Raw genomic sequence first — 20,680 nt, forward strand, 5'->3', positions numbered from 1 at the left:
CAACCCTCCCTGCTCACGAGCCTGCTGAGTTTATCCGGGCTTGCTTCAAGGTGAAGGTTGGGGTTGGCCATCTCTGCAATGAGAAGAGAAAATTCCCTGTCTTCCTGAGGCGTGGCAGGTCCTCTTTTATTCAGGAGATGGCATGGATGGAAAGAAAAAATACAGAGAGCGAAAGAGAGAGAGAGCAAGCACGTGCATTTGAGAGACGGAAGCAATAAAAGAGCTAGGACTCAAGATTACAATTTGGGAGTATATTAGCCCAGCTAATGGAGAACAAAGGTCTAGTAGCTGTACCGTGGAGAGACAGAATGGAGTGGCTGATAACCGTCCAAGTTGGGTGACTCTTGGCTCCCAGAGCTTTGAGCAGAGGACTGAGGTGCTCAGGAAGAAGGGATGCCCAGCAGCTACTCCTTGGCTTGGGGCAGATCCCAGGGAACTGGTAGGGGCAACAAGCTGTGGAGGGGAATGGTGAAAGCAGGAGCTCACCCTTCAGGTCTTCTGGTCCACTCGGCCCACTTTGACTCCTTGGTCTTTTGTCAGCCAAGTGTGTGAGGGTACAATGACTGCCAAGAGCAGGGATCACACCGTAGAAACAAGAAGCTGCAGTGATCTTGAGACCTGGGAAGAGGGGACCAAGGGTGGGGCGTGGGACGAGAAGCATAACAAAGCGGGGCTGGTGGGGTAGCCCAGGACAGAACAGCACTGGAGGAGGATGGCACAGAACAGCGGGAGCCGAGACAGGGCTCTGCAGGGTTATGGAGGCGTTCTGGATCCTCCTTGCTGAGGTTTCCTTGCCCGGGAAAAGGCTTTTCATGTGATCTACACTTTTTTTGCTCCTAGGAGGGGAAAGTGAGTGAGGCCTTTGGTGTGCACAGAACAGGTGATTCTCCAGGCCAGACAGGTGTCCGAGGGCAGAAGTCCCCAGGTGTGAAGCAGAAGGTGAGAACTGAGGAAGGCAGGGGCACACCGTCACCTCCTCACCACTGCGTGAAAGCTGGACTTGAGGCCTGTGTGAGAGGGGAGAGCCCCCCCAGGACACTGGATTGGCGTCTGGGGCAGGGAGGGGAGTGGTTACTGGAGAGAGTTCGCCTCAGGGGCGGCAACTATGAGGGAATGAGAGCAGCAGACTAGGCAAAAGGAGATGCTTACCTGCCAGGCAGTGACGACAAACGCTGTGCCAGGCCAACAGGAGCTGGGACAGCCCTTTAGAGATGTCGGAATTGAGGCAAGGGGACTGGACTTTTGATCCCCATAAGGGCCAGTCCCTGGATGCCCCCTGCCCAGAGAAGGCCTACCTTGGGCAAAGCAGCTTCCTTCAGCTGAGGGCAGCGCCTGGGGCGGGGGAGGTCGTCAGCAGGCACACTCCCAGCGCCTGGGGGATGCATGCCTGGGTCCTGAGGTGGGGCTCTGGGTGGTGGCCCTGAGCACGCACAGCAGCGGACAGAGTGGTAAGACCACGGGCATTCGCCTCGGCATCTGCCCCAGGTGCTAAACTTGTAGGGAGTGTGACAGCTCTTCTCTCTGCCGCGTCTCAGGTCTGGCACTGAGTGGGTGGGACCCACGTGTGCAGGACTAAGGGCTGAGGCTGGTCAGGAGGCTGTGACAGTTTTGCTCTATGGTATGTTGGCTGGCTCTGTCACAGCTTTCAAGCTTTAGGACTGGGCTGTTGGGTGACAAACTGACAAGCGTCCAGATGAGAGTGACCAGAGGCTGCTGTGTCATTCGGCAGGCCTGGGGAAACCGCCTGGAGGTGTTCAGTCTACAGAAGGAGAAGGGAAGGGAGGACATGCTAATAACTGTAGCATCCAAGTTAGCCTTGCTTGGTTTCGCCCCAGAAAGCCAGACCCAGGACTAATAGGTACGAATTAGGAGGAAGCAGATTTTAATTCAAATCAGAAAGGTGTTGAATGCTTAACACCATCTCAAAATAGAATGCTCTCCCCAAGGAAGCAGCAAGTATCCTGTCTTCTGAAATCTCTGGGATTTGGGAGCTGAGGCTCTCAGTGGTTCAGTGGACACGCGGTGGTGGGTTTGCAGCGAGGGACGTGGTCTCTTGATACTGGATTTTGTGGTCACCTAAAACCCAGTTTTTCCCTGAAGTCTATGATCATCTCAATATTCCCCAAAGACTCCGGCCTGTCAGCTGTCAGCATGATGGCAACCTCACTACCGGGCAATGCTTCTCATTTCTGGATGGTTCTAACGGAGGTAAAGGCCTTCCATTTCCTTTTCCCTAGAGCCATGCTTCCATCCCCCATCACTTAAATTGGAGAGAGAGGAATTCAAAAGGCAAATGCTGCAGAATGGCACTTTCAAACACTCCATTCTCCTTGCTGTCTGTACTGAACAATTACTGAGCCTCAGCCTTTGTTTCCGGCTGCTGCACCAGCAGTGTGGAGGGAGAATAAAGGCCCCATCTTGGAGAATGCTGAAAGACCCCAGAAATCGCACAGCTTTCACAGTATCAATGAGGCACGGAGGACAGCCCCCGTCCGCTGTGGTGTCTTTCTCTATCTTGCCTCTGGCTGGGCTGTGACAATCACTGGACTTCCTCAAGTCTCCACTGGCAGTCAGCTCGACAGAATGGATCACGCTCTGGCTGGAACATTCTACAGCGGCACAATCCAACGGGGGCAGGCCCAGCAGCTGTCATTTGTATGAGTGGATTTGGGGCCGGTAGGAGATGCAGGAGGGACAGCCACGGGAATCTGAAACCTTTTGTTAGTCCAGAGGCCCGAGGCTGCCCAACCACTGTGCCCAAGTCCAAGGTCAGAGGGAGAACTTCCCAGGCTTGTGCACGTGCAAGGAAGGCCTGTGCGCACAGTGCAGGAGCGCTGAGATGCAGACTGTGGGAAACGTGTCGTGAGCTGCTGCGTGAGTCGCCTTCAGCAAAACCTGGCCCAGGCAAGGAAACATTCCCAAAGCCCAAATCAGAAAAAGTTTGGGGGAGAGAACAACCTACAACAAAAATCTGTGAATTTTAACTATGTCTGTGAATGTTTTTCATAGGGAAGGTAAGGGCTGTGCATGCAGAATGAGTTAATGCTGCCAAACGGATTAAGAGGAATAAAAATGGTGTTTACAAATATACCAGGGAAAAGAAGCACTTGGGAAAAATAGGTCCATAAATAAGTAAAGGGGATTGAAATCTACTGCAAGTCTAACAAGACCGAGGCACCAAATTGCTTTTTCCTATCTGTCTTTTACATGAAAAATAACAAGAAAAAGCCGGGGGCTGTGATGATTTTCAGTGGGAGGCTATAACTGTGGGAGCCCAGTGGGGATGCCAGGGGCACTGGAGGGGATTCTTCAGGGGCTCCCCATGACCCCTGGCCTGGCCCGAGTGCTGCCTCCTGCTCTGCCCTGCCAGCACGGCCAGCTCCACCCCAGCCTTGACCTTCCCTGTCCCTGGTGCATCAGCCACGTTGAACCGCTTGCATTAGCCAGCAGAGCCTTCTCAGGCTCTTTCCCGTTCCTGAACACCTGCCCCACCCCCAACATCATCAAACTTCACCTGTCCCAACGCCACCACTTCCTCCTCCTCCATTTTGCCAACCTGGGAGGATCCAGCCTTTCCTCTCTTCTAGTGTCCTTTCCAAATCTCACCTCCTTCTCCTCAACTCTGTGGCTTTTCCTGCTTGCCCTCAGCTTCAACCCCGAACTTTTCCAAACCTTCGTTGTTCACCTCACTTTCATTATGTAAATGTGTGCCTACGTGTAATTCTCTCTTTAGACCATGAACTCCTTACGACCTAGGCCAGGTCGTCGCACTCTGTGTTCTGGGCATCTGTCTCAGTGCAGGCACAAAGCAATGCTATTCTCTATCCAGGCTGCAAATTAGAATCTCCTTGGATGTACTGAAACATATCCATGGACACACCCCATATCAGACCTATTAAATCAGACATCCCTTGGGGTTGAACCTGGCAGTGGTGTGGTTGGTGGAAAGCTCCCAAGGTGATTCTGATGCCCAGTGAGGCTTAGCGCTGCTAGTTTAGGTTCTCAAAGTGTGATTCCCACACCAGCCACATCAGCCTCTCCTGAAAACGTATTAGAAATGCACATTTTCCAGCCCCAATCAGAAACTCTGAGGTGGGGCCCAGCAATTCGAATTGTAGCAAGCCCTCCAGGGGATTCTGATGCATGCTGCAGTTGAGAGCAGCTGTTGTACTAGATTCGGGCTGACCAGCAACCACTGAATGGGATCATAGAAGAAGTCGCCCTGATTTATCTGCCCTTAGTTTGCATGGCCGTCATTACTTCCCAGAATATATGCAATTGATAAAGCCATTGGTTTTGGAATCTTGTTTTCTGTCTTCCTCCTCTTGCTTCCTCATAGGAATCAATTAACCCATTGACTTATCTGGTTCCTTCGTTGGACTGTTGGTTCTTAAGAAGAGGGGCTGTGTCTTACTTGACTTTGCTTCCCCAATGATAAGTGTAGTGTTTGGCACATAATTAACCCTCGGTAGTTCTTTGCTGACTGCATGAACGAAGAAACATACACGTTAACTGTCCTTCTAACAGATGTCTCAGTTCACCAATACCTTCCAGTTCTCAATTTTAGGCGATTACCGGCAAGGCCACTCCTTGATGGCAGTGTATTTTAAAAGCATCTCACCATTAAACTTTCAAGGTCTAAAGTTCTTCACAGTTTCCCTGGCTTCTCCTTGTCCCTTTCCATCCTCCCAAAGAGTCTATTCTTTGACTTTATTTTTCAGTATCCACCAAATCCATTGTCCCTTTCCCAGCTTCATATGCCCCCCCGCCAGCTTAGACCTCCCATGAAGCCATTTATGAAAGTATTTCACAGTCACCCCTGAGTCCTCACCCTTTTTTTTCCTACCACTCCTGCGTGGCCCAAGTTCCCAAGCTTCATAATGGTTTTCTGCTTGCTTCTCTGCTTCTTGGGGCTTCCTTGAGCTGGGGAGAATCCCGAGGACACTTGCTGATGGGTATTCTTTCTAGAATTCAAGCAGGGACTCAGAGCAACATCACAGTCTTCTTACTCATCTATCATCATGGGCCAGAACCCTTTGCCCTGTTGTCAGGCACCCAGTTCCATCCTGGCTCGGACTCTCAGCCCATAACCTCCAATCTAATTTAGCCAAGTCGGAGCCCTGTGGCCCAGGCTCCTTACCCCCCCGGGTCTACTTCAGTCTGTCCTCTTCTTTGCCCTTTCACTCCTGTGTTGCAGTGGGTGTGTCCTCAGCAGCACAGCTAAACTCTCTGCCCCGATGTGTCCTTCCGACTCGTCTTGCTCTCCATAGAGTCTTGCCCCACAGCCAACTCTCTCTTGCATCTCCTATCATACCTGGCCACTTTCTATCCCTTGACCCAATTATCTCTCCATATCATTTTTCTCATTTCCTTTGCTACCTACATTTCTTAAGGGAAGTATCTACGTAGTTCGTCTCTGCTTTTGTTATCCGTCAATGATGTTGTTATAATTATGACCTTGAAACTTTAAACTCAGTCTGGCAATTGCTCTCTCGCGCCCTCCCTCCTCTTTCTCTCACGCCCTCCCTCCTCTCTCTCTCACATACAAACACCACACACATACACATTGCTGTTTCTAATGTCGCACACTTTCACTTCTTTGTATTCACCCCATCATTCATTAATTCCCTGCGCCCCTGCCCCGGGAGGGTGTTGCCGCGTGTTGGGCTCTGCCACTGGCTCCAGAAACCGTGGGGACTTCTGCATTCAAGGGATGCACCCTCTGGTAGGGAAGGCACCAGGAGAAGCAAGAAAACCACAGAATACTTGTGGGCCTTGAGAAGCACAGTGAAAGAAATACAGGGCTAATTAAGGATGACTGAAGGGAGGGTGGGCTGGGTTACTTGAAATCCGGAGGCCGTGTTGTTGTTGAAACTGGGAGATGAGAAGGTGCCGGCCAGGGTAGGGGGGAATGTCAGGCTCTGCAGGGCTAGCACACTTTGGATGGTCCTGGCTGGTGGTGGGAATCTTCGACACCCTGAACGTGGTGGAGTAGGCAGGGAGGCCGAGGCTGCTGATGAAGTGGGCAAGCCAGAGCTAGGCTGGGGGTAGCTGGGGAGGTCAGGCAGTGAGTTCAGGCAGGGGACCTTGAGGGCCAGGACAGGAATTTAACAGGGAGGAATGGCTTGAGCCCATTCGTATGTAAAATTTCTCCTAGCCTGGGGCTTAACCCTCTCCTTCTCAGGGAGGCTGTCCCTCAAGGACCACATTCCTTCCTGCAGAGCTTTCTCCTCAGCCATGATTGTATATTCATGAGTATAAACTCCATGGAGCAGAACCTCACCATCATCGCTTTTGTTCACATCCGTATCCCCAGAACACAGAGCCTGGCCCCTGCCAGCTGCTGAGTACGTATTTGCTGAATAAATGGTTGGATGAATGAGTGAATGCTTTCACCTCATTTATCTTCTTCTTTTTTTTTTTTAAAGATTATTTATTTATTCGACAGAGAGACAGCCAGTGAGAGAGGGAACACAGCAGGGGGAGTGGGAGAGGAAGAAGCAGGCTCCTAGCGGAGGAGCCTGATGTGGGGCTCGATCCCAGAACGCCAAGATCACGCCCTGAGCTGAAGGCAGACGCTTAACGACTGTGCCACCCAGGCGCCCCTTCACCTCATTTATCTTCTGCAGAGTTTTTGGCAATTCAACTTCCCTGAGCCTCACCGATCTTATCTATGAAATAGGGATGAATGGGGTAGTAAATGATGGATCAGCCGCCATGTGGCTGTTCTGCTCTTCTGCTTCCCTGGTCTCTGTTTGCACTCCTGCTCTCCGTCTCTGTGCTCCCCTCTCTGGAACAGGCCAGCGCTGCATGTCCCAAGGTATATCCGCTACCCATCTGGCCCAAGCCTATGGTTAAAACTCAGCTTTCCAGTCCTGCCTCTCATGTCTGCCTGGGATTGTGGATGTGGGTGCAGATTAGCCCTTACAGCCGGGGCCGCGCAGGGTGGAGGTGATGCCCTGAGGTCCTAGCAGGAGCTGTGGGATCTGAGCACCACGCCTGAGCCGTGGCTCTGCCACGCATTAGCTGGGCGAGTTCGGCGAACAGTATTGAACCTTCCTGAGCCTTGCTTTTCCCATCTACGACATGGATTAATATAAGGCCAATGCCTCTAAGTTTTTCTGACAATGATGTGAAATAATAAAAATAAAGTGCTTGGCTCATTGCTGCTAAATGCACAGTAAATAATGGCTTTTCTTGCTGTGTTCTAAAAATTGACAAACCAAATGCCATGGATTGTTTACTTGTCATTCTTATCAGACCACGATTTGGGATGGGGACCCGGCCTTTGATCTGTGTATCCCAATGCACTCCATTGTTCCTGGCTCATCAGAGGTGCCTAGTAACTGCTTGAGGAATGACTCACTACATTAATGAAGTCCTTGATGGCAGAAAACGTGTATTAATCATTTCTGTGTCCCTCGACAGTGTTTAGCAAACTGTTTTTTTTTAATATGGCACTTGGTTAATTAATATTTTTCAAGTAAATAAATAAATGAATATGTGAGTGAGGAATTGAATTAATAGTGAAACTTGCTAAATACATGTTGAACTGAAACAAATTAGTAGATAGGAAAGGACTTCGGGGAAGGGGTACAAACTCTACACTAAATATAGGTCCTTGATGGGTATTAAGATTCTTCTCTGGTTCATTTACATTGTCTGTCTCCCTTGACATAAAATCATAGGAATGTAGGAAACTGCCTCTTCTCCTGCACATTCTCTGCCTCTGATCTTTCCTTCCGTGTTCATGCTGTCGGCTCCCCTACCTTCTCCCTGGAACTGAACGTGTGTGTCTGTGGAGGAGGAGGGACCCCGGGTTTGCATGTCCTTTGTACAGGGAGGTCACACTCAGCAGAGAATCGGTGTCGGACTATTTTTCTCACAGAGATCGATTTGCACAGATCCATTCCCAAGCTTGGGTCCAGTTCATCTGTGAGCAGAGGTGGGTGTCCAGGGACACGAGGCAGAGGCTGTGCCCAAGGACAGTAGTAAGCAAGACTAACAAGCTTTCAGGAGGATTGAACTCGAGACCTCAGCTGCACTAGCCCAGGGTAAAAATCAACCAAGCCTTTAGATTCAGAGTCCAGAGAGAAATGGAGGAAGGAAACTTCCATTTAGAAAGTGACAACTGTATTTCAGTCATTGCACTGAAACTATATTTATTCATTCATTTAATCTGCTTACAGCCCTGTAAGTAACAGACAGCTATTTTCATCACCATTGCACAGAAAGAGAGGTTTGGAAAGGTTAAATATCTGGTCAGTTTCGCAGGGCTGGCAAGGAACTCAAATCGAGGCCTTGCACTCCCATGGAGAGCTGTCTGACTCCAGAGCCCACCCACAGAATTTGGGCCGTGGGGTGATTTGTGTGAATGATGGAAGGCCCGATGGTGATTTACTTTACAAGGGGCCCTGCTCTCCAGGTCTCTGTTCTGCAGGACTGCTTTCAGCGTCCAGAGCAGCTGCCAGGAGGGAAAGAGAGGAGGAGAGACCCATTTTGAGTCCTGCCAGCCGTCTAACTCCCCTATCCCCAGAGGAATTGTTGCAGCTGGCTGTGGCAAAGTGTGTGAGTTTGTGAACGTGTGTGCATGCAGAGCAGGGCACACGTGTGTCTGTGGGGGGGGGCATCTGTCCCCATTTATGAATGCATGAAAATCTCAAAGCTGTTTAATACTCTTTTAATGGAAGTGTTGATCCACTGAAGTCAAAATGACTTGACAGTTTTCAGAAAAATCAAATGTACACCTTGTAAAATTGTAATGAGATTTGGGATATCTTAATTCATCAGTAAAAGGGACAGGAAAGAACTCAATATGCTTCATCTCTTATTATTATTCAGAAATTTAAGGGTGGGTTCCAGTGAATTCCTAGGCTAGGTTGCAATTTCTGTTTTTGTGGCAGTCGTATTTTATAGAATGCCAGACTCATTCATAAGGATTGGCTGGGAGTACGAGTGGGCACATACTGGGCCAGGGATTCTCAACCTCTTATGTGCTTTGCAATCACCTACCTAACTTTTTAAAAATGTTGATGCTTGGCTTCACCCTAGATATTTGAAAGGAGAGCAACTAAAGTGTGAGGATCATGGTGCCCATATGTGGGGTGAATCTGAGGTACCCCAAAGCTTGAGAGCCATTCTGCTAATTGTTGTTAATGAAAGATGCAAGGATAAAGGAGATTCAGTAGCTGGGTCAATGAGAGAACATTTAAAGAGGGAGACAGATAAACAAGAGGCTTGGAGACCACTTGGCGTAGGGCAGAACTGCCCTGCAAAACAGACCAAGGCAGCAGGTAGTTCCCCCTGGCACTGTAGTTGGCATCTGCCCCTCCTGTCACTGCACCGGGAAGCCGGTGGGGGGCAAGCCTGCCCAGTAGCCAGGCGGCGTCGCTGCCTGCAGAGCCAGTGCTGTCTTGGTGCCTTTCTCTAGCATCTCCGTGCCTGGGATGGTAAGGAGGGGGAGCAGGTGAGAAAACACAGGCTCTGCCCTGCAGGGTAACACTCACCGGTGCCCCTTACTGGCTTGTGACCTTGCACAACTGCCTTAGCCCTGCTGAACCTTTGTGTGCCCTTGCAACATAGAGACAGTCACCGTCAGGCCGGATAGCTCTCCGGGTGGTTGTGAAATGATGGATGCATGTGTGGCACTGAGCACAGAGTCTGCCCGGCATGGGGTGGACGTTTAAGAAATGGCAGTTACTGTTACCAGCTTTTTCTGACCCATTCAAGCGTTCTTCCTTTTACTTTACATAATCCTTGATCCCAGAATAGACAGGGGAACTGCAAGTCTGCACCAGCTTTCTCCATCTGAGGGCAGACGGACTCTGTGCCTGCTTTCTGTGATGACCCCTGAGTTACAGAGGTCATATCTTTCTCTCCATGAGGCACATGGTCAGGGTCAAGGTACTGCTTGTCCTGCATGACTTCGGGTCTGTGCTCGTGTCTCTTCACATCCCTTACTCCCGGAACTGCTTTGTGTGGACGAAAAGATGAAGCGTGGAGTCTACAGTTGTGATGTCTATGTGTTTCTGTGTGTGCATCAGGCAGCAGTCAGTGGAGACACAGAACCAATAGCCCGAAGATACAAATACAGAAAAAAGATTTGTTTTGAGGAACTAGCTCATGGGATCATGGAGGCTGACAAGTCCCAAGATCTGGAGTCAGCAAGCTGGAGACCCAGGAGAGCCAATGGTGTAGTTCTGGTCTGAATCCGAAGGCTGAGCCCCAGGATAATTGATCAGGTAGCTGCAGTTGGAACGCCGACAGGCTTAAAACCCAAGAAAAGGCGATGTTTCAGTTCAAGTCGAAAGGCAGGAAAAAACTGATGTCTCAGTTCAAAGTCCATCAGGCAGGCGGAGTTCTCTATAACTCAAAGGAAGGTTAGTTAGCTTTTTTGTTCTGTTCAAGACTTCAACTGATTGGGTGAGGCCCACCCACATGAGGGATCAGGACCTGCTTTACTCAGTCTGCTGATTGTCATGTTAATGTCATCTGAAGCACCCTCACAGAAATACCTGGAATAATGATCGATCAGATATCCGGACACCCTGTGGCCCCGTCAAGGCGACACATAAAATTAACCATCAGAGTGTGCATTTATCTTTATTGCCACTTTTTTTGCAAGGTTGTATCCTTGAATTTTGTTCATTATTGTCATTTTGTTTGTTATTGTCATTTTCAAAATCATTTCATATATTTCTAAAATTTCTTCAGGAAAAACCCTTTGCAACATTTAGAACCCGCATTCCCAGTAATATGTGAATAGTAACGGCTAGCATTTTTTCACGATTTACTGTATATCAAGGGTCATTATAAGTAACTGGCACATATTTTAGATCATTTAATCTTGTGCAGTTGGTGAGGTTAGGCACTATTAGTATCCCATTTTATAGATGAGAAAACTGAGCCACAGAGAGGCGGGAGCGGTGCCAGTTTTCCACTGCTCTTTCATTGAGGTAACTTCTGTAAAGTGCACGCACGCACTTATACACAACACAGAGAATAAAAACGGCAGCAAACGCTGATTAAAAATGAGTCATCAAAGATTACCAATGATCTGAGGTTGATTTATCCACAGTGTGAAGTCGGTGTGGGGTATGCTGCACCTCATGATTTCCATCTACATATGAGCAAACTGAGACTCTAGGGCGCAGCTGCTTGAGGTCACAGCAGCAGAAGGGAGTTTGGATTTGTCACTTCCACCTGAGGCTCCTTCCCGTATGTCCCACTGCCTGTAAGACGCCAGAGGCTTAGCTGAGATAGCGGCATCCTAGATGGAGCACAGACTGTTCCTGCCCAATTGCTGGAAGGAGGGCCAAGTCATAGGCAAGATGTAGGCTGGTGAATGGATGTGGGGATGCAAGCTTGTAATCCGATTGCCTCTGTTTTCTCAATTCTGTAGGATGCAGAGCGTTAGCTAAGGGTAAGGATGGGGGAGGAGGTGTTGAAGGTTTTGAGGAGAAAGAGGAAGGTTTGAAATATGATCTAGAGAGTGGGAGAGTGAACAGACAAGGAAAAACGTCGTGTGATGTAGGTAGCATTCAGAGCCCACTCGAGTCAGTGGTGTGGGATTTAAGATGAGACCAGTCAGCGTGGTTGCCAACTGCATTCATGTGTGGAAGGACAGAACTGGGGCCACAGGGCCGTTGAGTGTTGGAGTGTCTTAAACACTCAAGTATGGTGCAGCGGGGGAGGGGTGAGAGAGTTGAGGTTACACAAAAGGGTGTGAATTTATGGGCCACAGAATTTAATCTAAGTAAGGAGTGGGGAGCATACATGAGGTTGGTGAGGGTCAATGCAATGGTGGTTGGATGAAGGGTTTTTAAGTCTCAGGAGGGTAGAAAATTATGGTGTTAGGAGGCATGATCTGGGAAGGTAGGAGGTGATGGTCAGGTATGGGGGTTCTTGAAATTATGACCAAGGAAACGTTGTGTAGTCTAGGCTTTACCATGGGAGTGGGGGTAGAGGACAGGGTCATTTAAGAAGAAAAGCCAAGGTGCTGAGTGGTTTGAGAATTGAAAAGATCATTTTAGTGGCTACTGAAGTCACCAGAAATTACCGAGGAGTGTCAGAGAGGACGGTGAGCCAGGCTCTGAACTGTGGGAGGAAGATGGGATGGGTGATGTTAGCATGACTGGAGCAAGTGGATAGAATGGTCTGATGGCAGGAATTCATGACCTTGGCCAAGGGCACAGGGCTAATCAGTGGTAGAGCCAGGTTTTAAACCTACTCAGTCTGGTGCCAGAGCCACACCCCTGGCTGCTTTGCTATTTTCTGACAAATATGGCATTCTGCTCATAAAAACTTCTAAATAATAGACGTTAAATAATGAATAAATATTTTGTTTGTCTTTACATGAAATTTACATGCTTAAAGATAACATGAGTTTGTAAAATATACCATGATCATCATGGTTTGTTTGTTTGTTTGTTTTTGAGAGAGAGGAGGGGCGGGGCAGAGGGAGAGGGAGAGAGAGAATCTCAAGCAGGCTCCATGCCCAGTACAGAGCCCACACGGGGCTCAATCACACAACCCTGAGATCATGACCAGAGCTGAAATCAAGAGTCAGATGCTTAACGGACTGCACCACCCAAACAACCCCCATCATGGTTTATTTATTTTTATTTTTATTTCTTAAAGATTTTATTTATTCATTTGACAGAAAGAGAGCACAAGCAAGGGGACCTGCAGTCAGAAGGAGAGGGAGAAGGAGAGGGAGAAGCCCCCGATGTGGGGCTCCATCCCACGACCCCGGGATCATGACCTGAGCTGAAGGCAGGCACTTATCTGGCTCAGCCACCCAGGCGCCCCATGGTTTATTTTTTTAAATGTAATGTCAGAAATCCATTTTCTATTCATCACATGGCGATGTGAGTCATAATGAGAGTAACTAGCATTTGTTGACTTTGTTCTGTGTGTCAGGCACTGTGCTAGGGTATATACACTCATTTATACACAAGTCTAGGTACGGTTTTCTCCACACTTTATAGATGACGATGCTGAGGCTGAGAGGAAGTGCGTGGCTTGCTGGAGTGGCGGGCTGCAGCGGACTGCCTCCTCCGGGACTCAGACCCGGTCCAGCCTCGGAGTCGGTTCTTTATAGAGCACCTGCTGGGGGTGGTTCAGCCTAGACAGTGAAGGGAGAGCAAAGAGGATGGCACAGCTCTTTGTATCTCATGAGGGCAAGTATCCACTGAATATATAATAAATTGATTTGATGTATAGGCTTTATAAAAGAAAGTGTGCTTTATATAACAAGAGACATAACCTAGTCTTGGAGCACCAGGGAAGGTCTATTTTGAGAAGTAATTTTTTAAGCCAGACTTAAAAGAATAGTCTCAGTTATCACATCAGTGGGAGGGAGAGAAATTCAGGTAAAGAAACATCTGGGGCACCTGAGTGGTGCATTTGGTTAAGCGTCTGACTCTTGGTTTTGGCTCAAGGTCATGATCTCAGGGTCGTGAGATCAAGCCCCGCATAGGGCTCTGCGCTCAGGTGGAGTCTGCTGGAGATTCTCTCCCTTTCCCTCAGCCCCTCTCCCCACTCTCTCTCTCTCATTCTAAAATAAAATAAATAAATTTTTAAAATCTTTATTTTTTTAAACATTTTATTTATTTTTAGAGAGAGAGAGACAGAGGCAGAGACAGAGCACAAGCAGGGGGAAGAGCAGAGGGAGACGGACAAGCAGACTCCCCACTGAGCAGGGAGCCTGATGCAGGGCTTGACTCCAGGACCCCCGAGATCATGACCTGGGCTGAAGGCAGACACTTAACCGACTGAGCCACCCAGATGCCCCTTAAAATCTTCATTAAAAAAAAGAAAAAAAAAAGACACAACATCAGCAAGAGTCCCTAGGCCCTAAAGCATCCTATAGAAACATCGGGCCTCATTATCTTTATTATTTAACTTCTGACAAAGCCATGGGTTTAGCAGATAATCTAGGCATCAGTTGTTCTAGTACTTACTTCTCCCGGAACTGGTACTGATTGTGAAGACGGTGGCTTATAATAATCTCCCCTTTTTATCATTAGGATAAATGGAGGCATGGAAAGTTTCAGCCAACAGCGTAGCTGGAAAAGTCATTTTTACCATTTTTCTCTTCACCTTTTTCCCCTGAATATCTTGCAAACTATCTTTCTCCAGAAGCATTTTTTAATGAACCTCTGTTCTTTCTTTGTTTCACTGTTCCCTACTTGCAAATGCATTTACCTAGCTGAGGAAAGGAACATTTGCTCAAAAGCTGTCACATTACATATGGATATGATCTCCTCAACCAGGACCCCACGGTGTAGCGCTGGCTGGGCTGGAACTTCGTACACTGTGCTTCCACCAGCAACTTAGCCGAATGTGGGCCAGAGGCAAGCTAAAAGGATGTGCTTTTATTTAACTGTGGACAAATTATTTTCATTTCTAAAATGCTCTTTTTAGCGACAGGTGGAGGCATATATAAGTTCAAAAGAAGCTCCTGGTTTCTATAAGCTCATCACGATGTGCCTTACTCATCAGTGTCTGCATCTGAAACATTCTCTCTCTCGCCACACTGAAGTGTGCATAACACCCACATACATACATGCATACATGAATGCATGTATCCATACACGTATGTACGTGTAGGTATTCTCTCCGTCCCTCCATTCCTCCTTCCTTCTTTCCTTTCTCTTTCTTCTTTCCTCCCTTCCTTCCTTCCTTCCTTCCTCCCTCCCTCCCTCCCTCCCTCCCTCCTGTCTGTCTATCTATTTATCCATCCATCCATCCATCCATCCATCTATCTCCATTCCCCCTTTCCCTCCCAGGTGATGAGTCTTGAGCTTTCCACAAGGAAGCCCATCCCCAGACATGCTGACCAGAAGCTTTCAAGCTCCATTTCTAGGTGCCACTGTTAGGTAGGAAGCTGCTCTTAATCAGAAAGCCACATCTGAAACGCTCTTGTCCACAGAAGTGGTCTCTTCCTGTACTGCGAGAGCTAGTGTGAACGGATCGTCCGGTCAGGCTGGCCATGCAGAACGTTCACTTGCTCAATTATGTCTAGGTTACATAGCAGAAGAAATACCCAAAGACAGAGTCAAGTCAAGGCCACCGCCAACTTCTGGCCCAGGCCAACACCAAGACCAAAGGGAAAAACCCCATGACTGCTAATGTGTCCTGGGGAAGAAGAAGAAGAGTTGAGGAGAGAAGCTGAAAATCTGGGAGTTGCCCGTGCTCAGGAAAGATTCTGCATAAACTGTAGGTATAGTGTGAGATGGGGAGAGAGCAAAAGGCAAATAAAAGATTACTAATAGTTCTCAGCATCCCCAGTGTGTGTGTGTGTCCCGCTGGCTGCCGTGTTCCCATTACTACGGGGCTGGTCTGCGGCAGGAATTATGCTCCTGCTTGAGGCCGTGGGTCCCACCTGGTGGTCACGCTGGCCTGTGATTGCACCCGGATCTAGGCCATCTGTAGCTGCCCACATGGGAGGACAGTCTTCAGGGTCTTGATTTGTCAGAATGAAGAAATTAACAAGCAAATAAACTCTATGCTGACTTCTGATGCCGCTACTGTTCCTCAAAGAACGAGGGGTACTGGTTCGCCCAGCGCAGGACGGAGAATGTTGGAGGCCACACATCTCAGTTGGAGTCAAAAGAGTGAAGTTTCCTCCCAACTGTAGGGTTGAACCTCCCGCCCCTCACCCAGCCTGATGCTATCCTTAGGCAACTCCACGGCCTCGCGCTCTTTCCACAGAACTAATATTGGGCACGGTCTGCTCGGTGATGCCTCCCACTTCCGATGCAGGCAGCGCTTTTGCCCCACAAGCAGATAGAAGCTGAGGCGGAAATCATGATAGTGTGTGACATTCACCCTCCTCCCATCTTGAGCCCTAAAACCCAAATGGGAGTTGCCTCTGCTTAGATGCCTCTCCTTCCCCGGCCCCCGAGCTTGGTCCGGGTGGCTCATCTGGTTCAGGACACGTCAGGCAGTTCCTCCACGGCTGATGCTGTCCTAACGAGGAGGGGGAGCATCCCCTCTGTGGTCTGAACCTGTAAAGACACGAGCTGCAGAAACGGGGACCAAGTCTCCACCACGTGCCTTAGCCATTCGGAGAGAATAAAACCTGAAGAGTGAAAACAAAGCAAAGAGAGAAGGACCACCGGAGGGCCATGGGGCCCAGTTTCCAGGCATCCCCAAGGCAATGTCCATTTCAGCCTGGATATAGGACTCAGTGATGGGCTTCTGACGTGGACCTCTACCTCTGTCAGGCAGTCATGGATAACTCAGCTCCCAAGTGTTAGGTCCAGCTCTTCATCGTGTTACCCCTGCCTTTTCCCGCATGGCCCCCTGGAGCCTCTCCTAGCTTCCCACTGCCACCTGCTACCGTTCCAGGCACCGCCACCACCCAGGCTTCCCAGCCCCAGGACGAGCTCTTTACCACTACCGCCCAGCTTACCTCCCGTACTTCCATTCCCCGTCCTGTTTACTCATTCCCTTCCATTTGCCTGGATATATAGGGGTTTCTTCAGAAAGACTATAGATTCCTTTGAGGGCAAGAATCTCTTTATCCCAACTCCTGGCACCTAGTATCACAGTTCACACACAATAGGCCCTCCATAAATATTTGCTAAATAAATCAAACAGAAATTCCCATGTCTTTGACAGATCATCCTGGACTAGTGGGAAGAAAATGAATAAATTCTCTTTAATTCCTTTGCTGGAGAAATTTGCAACGTTCACCATTTCCCAGGATGGTCTAACCCCCTCTCTGTATTTAAGGTCAATACTGTATCATCACTGTCCTGTGAAGTGATGGCTGGGTGGGAGGTGGGGGAGTGGGGCTTTGGTGTTTCCATGCTCATCATCACCTCCTCTCCACGCAACAAACCTACGTGTGCGATCTGAGTTAGAGCCTGGTGTTGCCATTGCATTTGCAATGCAGGGCAAGACACCTCTTCCTGTATAGAAATTAAGGAACCTTCTAACTAGAGTATTTATATTTGATTCGTGTAGGTGATAAATTCCACTGTTTAAGCAAATGCTTGTAGGACACTCCCTAAATGTCAGACACTGTTCTGAACACTTAAGCTATATTAAATTGTTCCTCCTCATGACAACCTTGCCAAGCAGATATAATTGTTACCATCAACCTCATTTTGCAGGTGAGGAAATGGGGACACAATGATTAAGGGACTTGCTCAACATCACGCAGTGATTGGTGGCTAAGCTGGAACTGGAAGTAGGCAGGCTGGCTCCGGAACCCATGTCTTCATTGCTGTATCCTGTTGCCTCTCATTGTGATCTGGGCAAGGTCTACCCTGCACATCTGCGCCCTTGGAATTTGGGTTGTCTTTCTCAATCTGCAGGCCCCTCGAGAACAGGAGGGCTCTTTAGTCTGACCTGCCTAGCAACATGCTGGTGTGTGCTTAATCAGTGGGCTCATTGATTTATTACCTATGGCTTGAATACAGGTCTATTTAGGTTATTCTATGCAGTTAATTGTTCACATTGTAATCAACGCCAGTCCTAAAATTTGGCTCCTCAAAATATATTTTCAAACAACCTAGGAGCCAAGCCAAGAATTAACTCTAATTACACATTGTACCAGTTTTTGAGTACTGGAGATGACTCGAAGGCAAAATGTGTGTTATTTAAAATTATTAAACTGATAGTAAATAAAATCTGATTTTGCCCAACAGAGAGATAAAGTTACATGTCCCTCTTTTTCTATTGCCCTTTCTAGAAGGTGTCAAGGATCATGGGGGACTTTTTTCCTCATGACTTCTAGACTTTCTCTTGAATTAATACATAATTTTTAGCAGCCCATAAGCCACCACATGCTATTCAGCAGAAAAGAATCATATTCAAATCCCTCTCTGTGGGTTCACCTCCAATAAAGAGAACAAACATGGAAAACACATGGGGGAGAACTATTTATTTGATGCAGGGGTTATTCATAATACAGTGTGGGGTACTTTTTGGAACCAACTGTAGTTGCTTCAGGATATTTCTAAATTGAATTCCAGGAATAAAGTGTTTATAAATAGTAAGCATAAAAAAGAAAAGAATGCATCCATCCCATCCACTTTCTAATGTAGTCCCAACGGCTCCCCTTGCAACTACGAATTCCTTTGGCTAGTTAATTGGCTAACTAGTTGAGTTAAGTTGTTGGTGCTCAACCCTATCAGACCCAACACCCTGTTTTATAATAAATATTTTTTAACCCATTTTATAATCCTTCCATGAAATTCATAAATAATAAAATCTACGTATGTAAGATTTCAATAATAAACATAATGCCTTAACAATGATTAAAAGAGAAATAAAAACAAAATAATTTATAATGATGTAGTAACTATTTTAATGTGTAAAAGCTGTGGTAGTATTGTGGTAAGAGAAATAATACAGTCGACAGACATTTGCACCTGATGTCAATTCACCATAATGTAATATGTAAAGTAATATATGATATACAATATATGTAAGAGCAATATAGACTGATCCAGATGTGCTGTATTGATGATTCGAAGATCATGAACAGCATTGTGGACAATGATATCATTTTCCAAACTTATGAACAAATCTTGGTAAAATTTCTAATGATGTATCATCTTCCCTCGATTTACATGGTAGTTACGCAAGTAGAAAAAGTGTCATATTTTGAAACAGTACAAGCTGCTTTGTGCTTATATGTAAATGGAGTTAGCATCTTGGCTCAGGCCATGATAGGCAAGTTTTCACCTATGTAAATGTGTAGTGAGACGTTCGGTAGTTTGCAGGACATATGGAAATGCTTTGTTGCAGTGCACTATTCTAGCCTTTCTGGCCCTGCCCTCTAAATGCCAGCAGTGTCCTCCAAGCATGAATGTCCCCAAACGCACTCTACTGGGTGATATCACCCACACTGACAACCACTGGGTTAGCTCCCAGCATTAGCCCCAAATCATAATTATGTCAATTTATTCTGCTGACTTTTTCTGGTTCTCGAAAACCAAGGCATGTCTGCAGTAAAATCCGTAATACTCGGGTTAGTTGTGAGACTGAGTTCCATGGGAACAGGGGCTCAGTTTATCCAGTGCGTACAATACCTCATACCCAACACAATCCCAGGCTTCACTCAGTCTAGCTCAAATGAGTAAATAATTTTTGAGTTAAGCATTTGGGTTAGTCAAAAGATAGGTCCTATTTAAATGAAATAGTTTTGCTACTTTCAAGTATGGGTGACAAAACCTCAAAGCTCACAAAGGAGACTTGTAGTTAAGAATTATTTAAAAATACCATTTCAGTTGTTTCTGCTTGACTGAATGACATTATAATGTTTGAAAACATCTGGAACCTGTCCAAGTCCCAGAATCGTCATGTCATTTTGAGTAGGGAAGGGGAACATGTTGAGGACCCTGTGTGAGCTGTGGCTTTGGCCAAAGAGGTTTGCTTAATTTTCACAGTAGTCTGGAAGCAGCCGTTATTAACCCTATTTTTACCAGAGGAAATTAGACTCAACAAGGCAAATAAGCTGTCCACAGCAAGCCAGTTGGGTCAACAGCAGAACAGGGTTTGAACCCAGAGCTCTCTGATTCCAGAGGCTTCCTCTTTCCCAAGAAATCATGCTGCTCCTCTTTTTTTTTAAGTGAGGCAAAGCTAAGGGTCTGTCTGTGAAGTCTGCGTGGGCAGGACCGTGAATTACAGCTATGTGAGGGCCACCTTACTGTAACTCTTCTCTCTATGTAGTCGTGGTTGTCCTGCCCATTACATCCCACTTTCCTAGTGGTTCCATGAATTTTACGTTGATCCTGTTCTCGGTCTGGTTCCAACATTCAGGGTCTTGTGTGAGCTCCCGTCAGTGGGAGTCTGGAGGCAAGGATGAGGTCCTCTCTCTCTCTGGGTCTCCAGTACCCACCATGGTGCCCCGCACGAAGTGGATGTTCCCAGAGTGTTTGTGGAGTTGATTTTAATTGAATGATGTTTCTCCTTTTAGGCCTTGGCCTTACACAATATTTCAGCGGGGCTTTGACCTGGTTTTGGGAGAACAGCCTTCTGATAAAATATTCAGGTAAGTGGCTGTCTAGGGACTTGCTTATGTATGTCTACAAGCCCGTGTCCCACTTCCCACTGAACTTTCTTTCCTAGATAGAAAGTATAACCTGGGAACCACGTTTAGCAGTTCTGCCCTACTCATAACAAAAGCACCGGCCCCACACTTGCCTGGTGACAACGTGGAGAACTTAGAGGGCAGACAACTCCGTTTGGGTCCTGGCTTCCTTCCTTGCTTGCTCTGTGAACCCCCGTAATTTACTTAACCTCTTGGAGCCTCCAGTTTCCGCATTGGTTAAGTGGGGCTACGTCATATGCCTGGTTCTGTTGTTCTGGGGAATATATGAGATAATGCGCGGAAAGCCCCTGGCCTAGAAATTGCCACAGAGCAGGCAATTAATGTCAGTTTCTGCTTCTCCACTTTGCATCTAATTTGCACCTTTTTCATAAAATCTTGCTCGAAATGAATCTGTCCCACCCCTGCCGCCTCCTTTTCTCAGCTCTACTTCATTATTATTTTCTTCTCTCTACCACCCTCCTAATCAAATCAGATGTTTCTGGTCCCTCCCAAATTTTTATCGACACACCTGGAATAGCACAAGCTGGAAAAGTCAACAAGCAGAGGAAGGATCTGGGTGCTGCCGTGGACTATTGGATTTTCTTCAAGTTTCATTCACACCAGGCT

The 20,680-nt window shown here is 47.4% G+C and overlaps 1 protein-coding gene across 1 annotated transcript in view; it reads left to right on the plus strand.

Moving 5' to 3' along the window:
- Nucleotides 1-20,680, plus strand: part of ASTN1 (astrotactin 1) — a 294,984-nt gene that overhangs the window by 176,463 nt on the left and 97,841 nt on the right. Inside the window, exon 9 of the mRNA XM_045811403.2 lies at nucleotides 19,940-20,014. Coding sequence (XP_045667359.1) covers nucleotides 19,940-20,014 — 75 coding nt within the window. The remainder of the gene's footprint in view (nucleotides 1-19,939; nucleotides 20,015-20,680) is intronic.

The sequence above is a fragment of the Ursus americanus genome, chromosome 2, assembly GCF_024610735.1.
Source record: "Ursus americanus isolate L20-20 chromosome 2, mUrsAme1.1.p, whole genome shotgun sequence".
In the NCBI taxonomy this organism is placed as follows: domain Eukaryota; kingdom Metazoa; phylum Chordata; class Mammalia; order Carnivora; family Ursidae; genus Ursus; species Ursus americanus.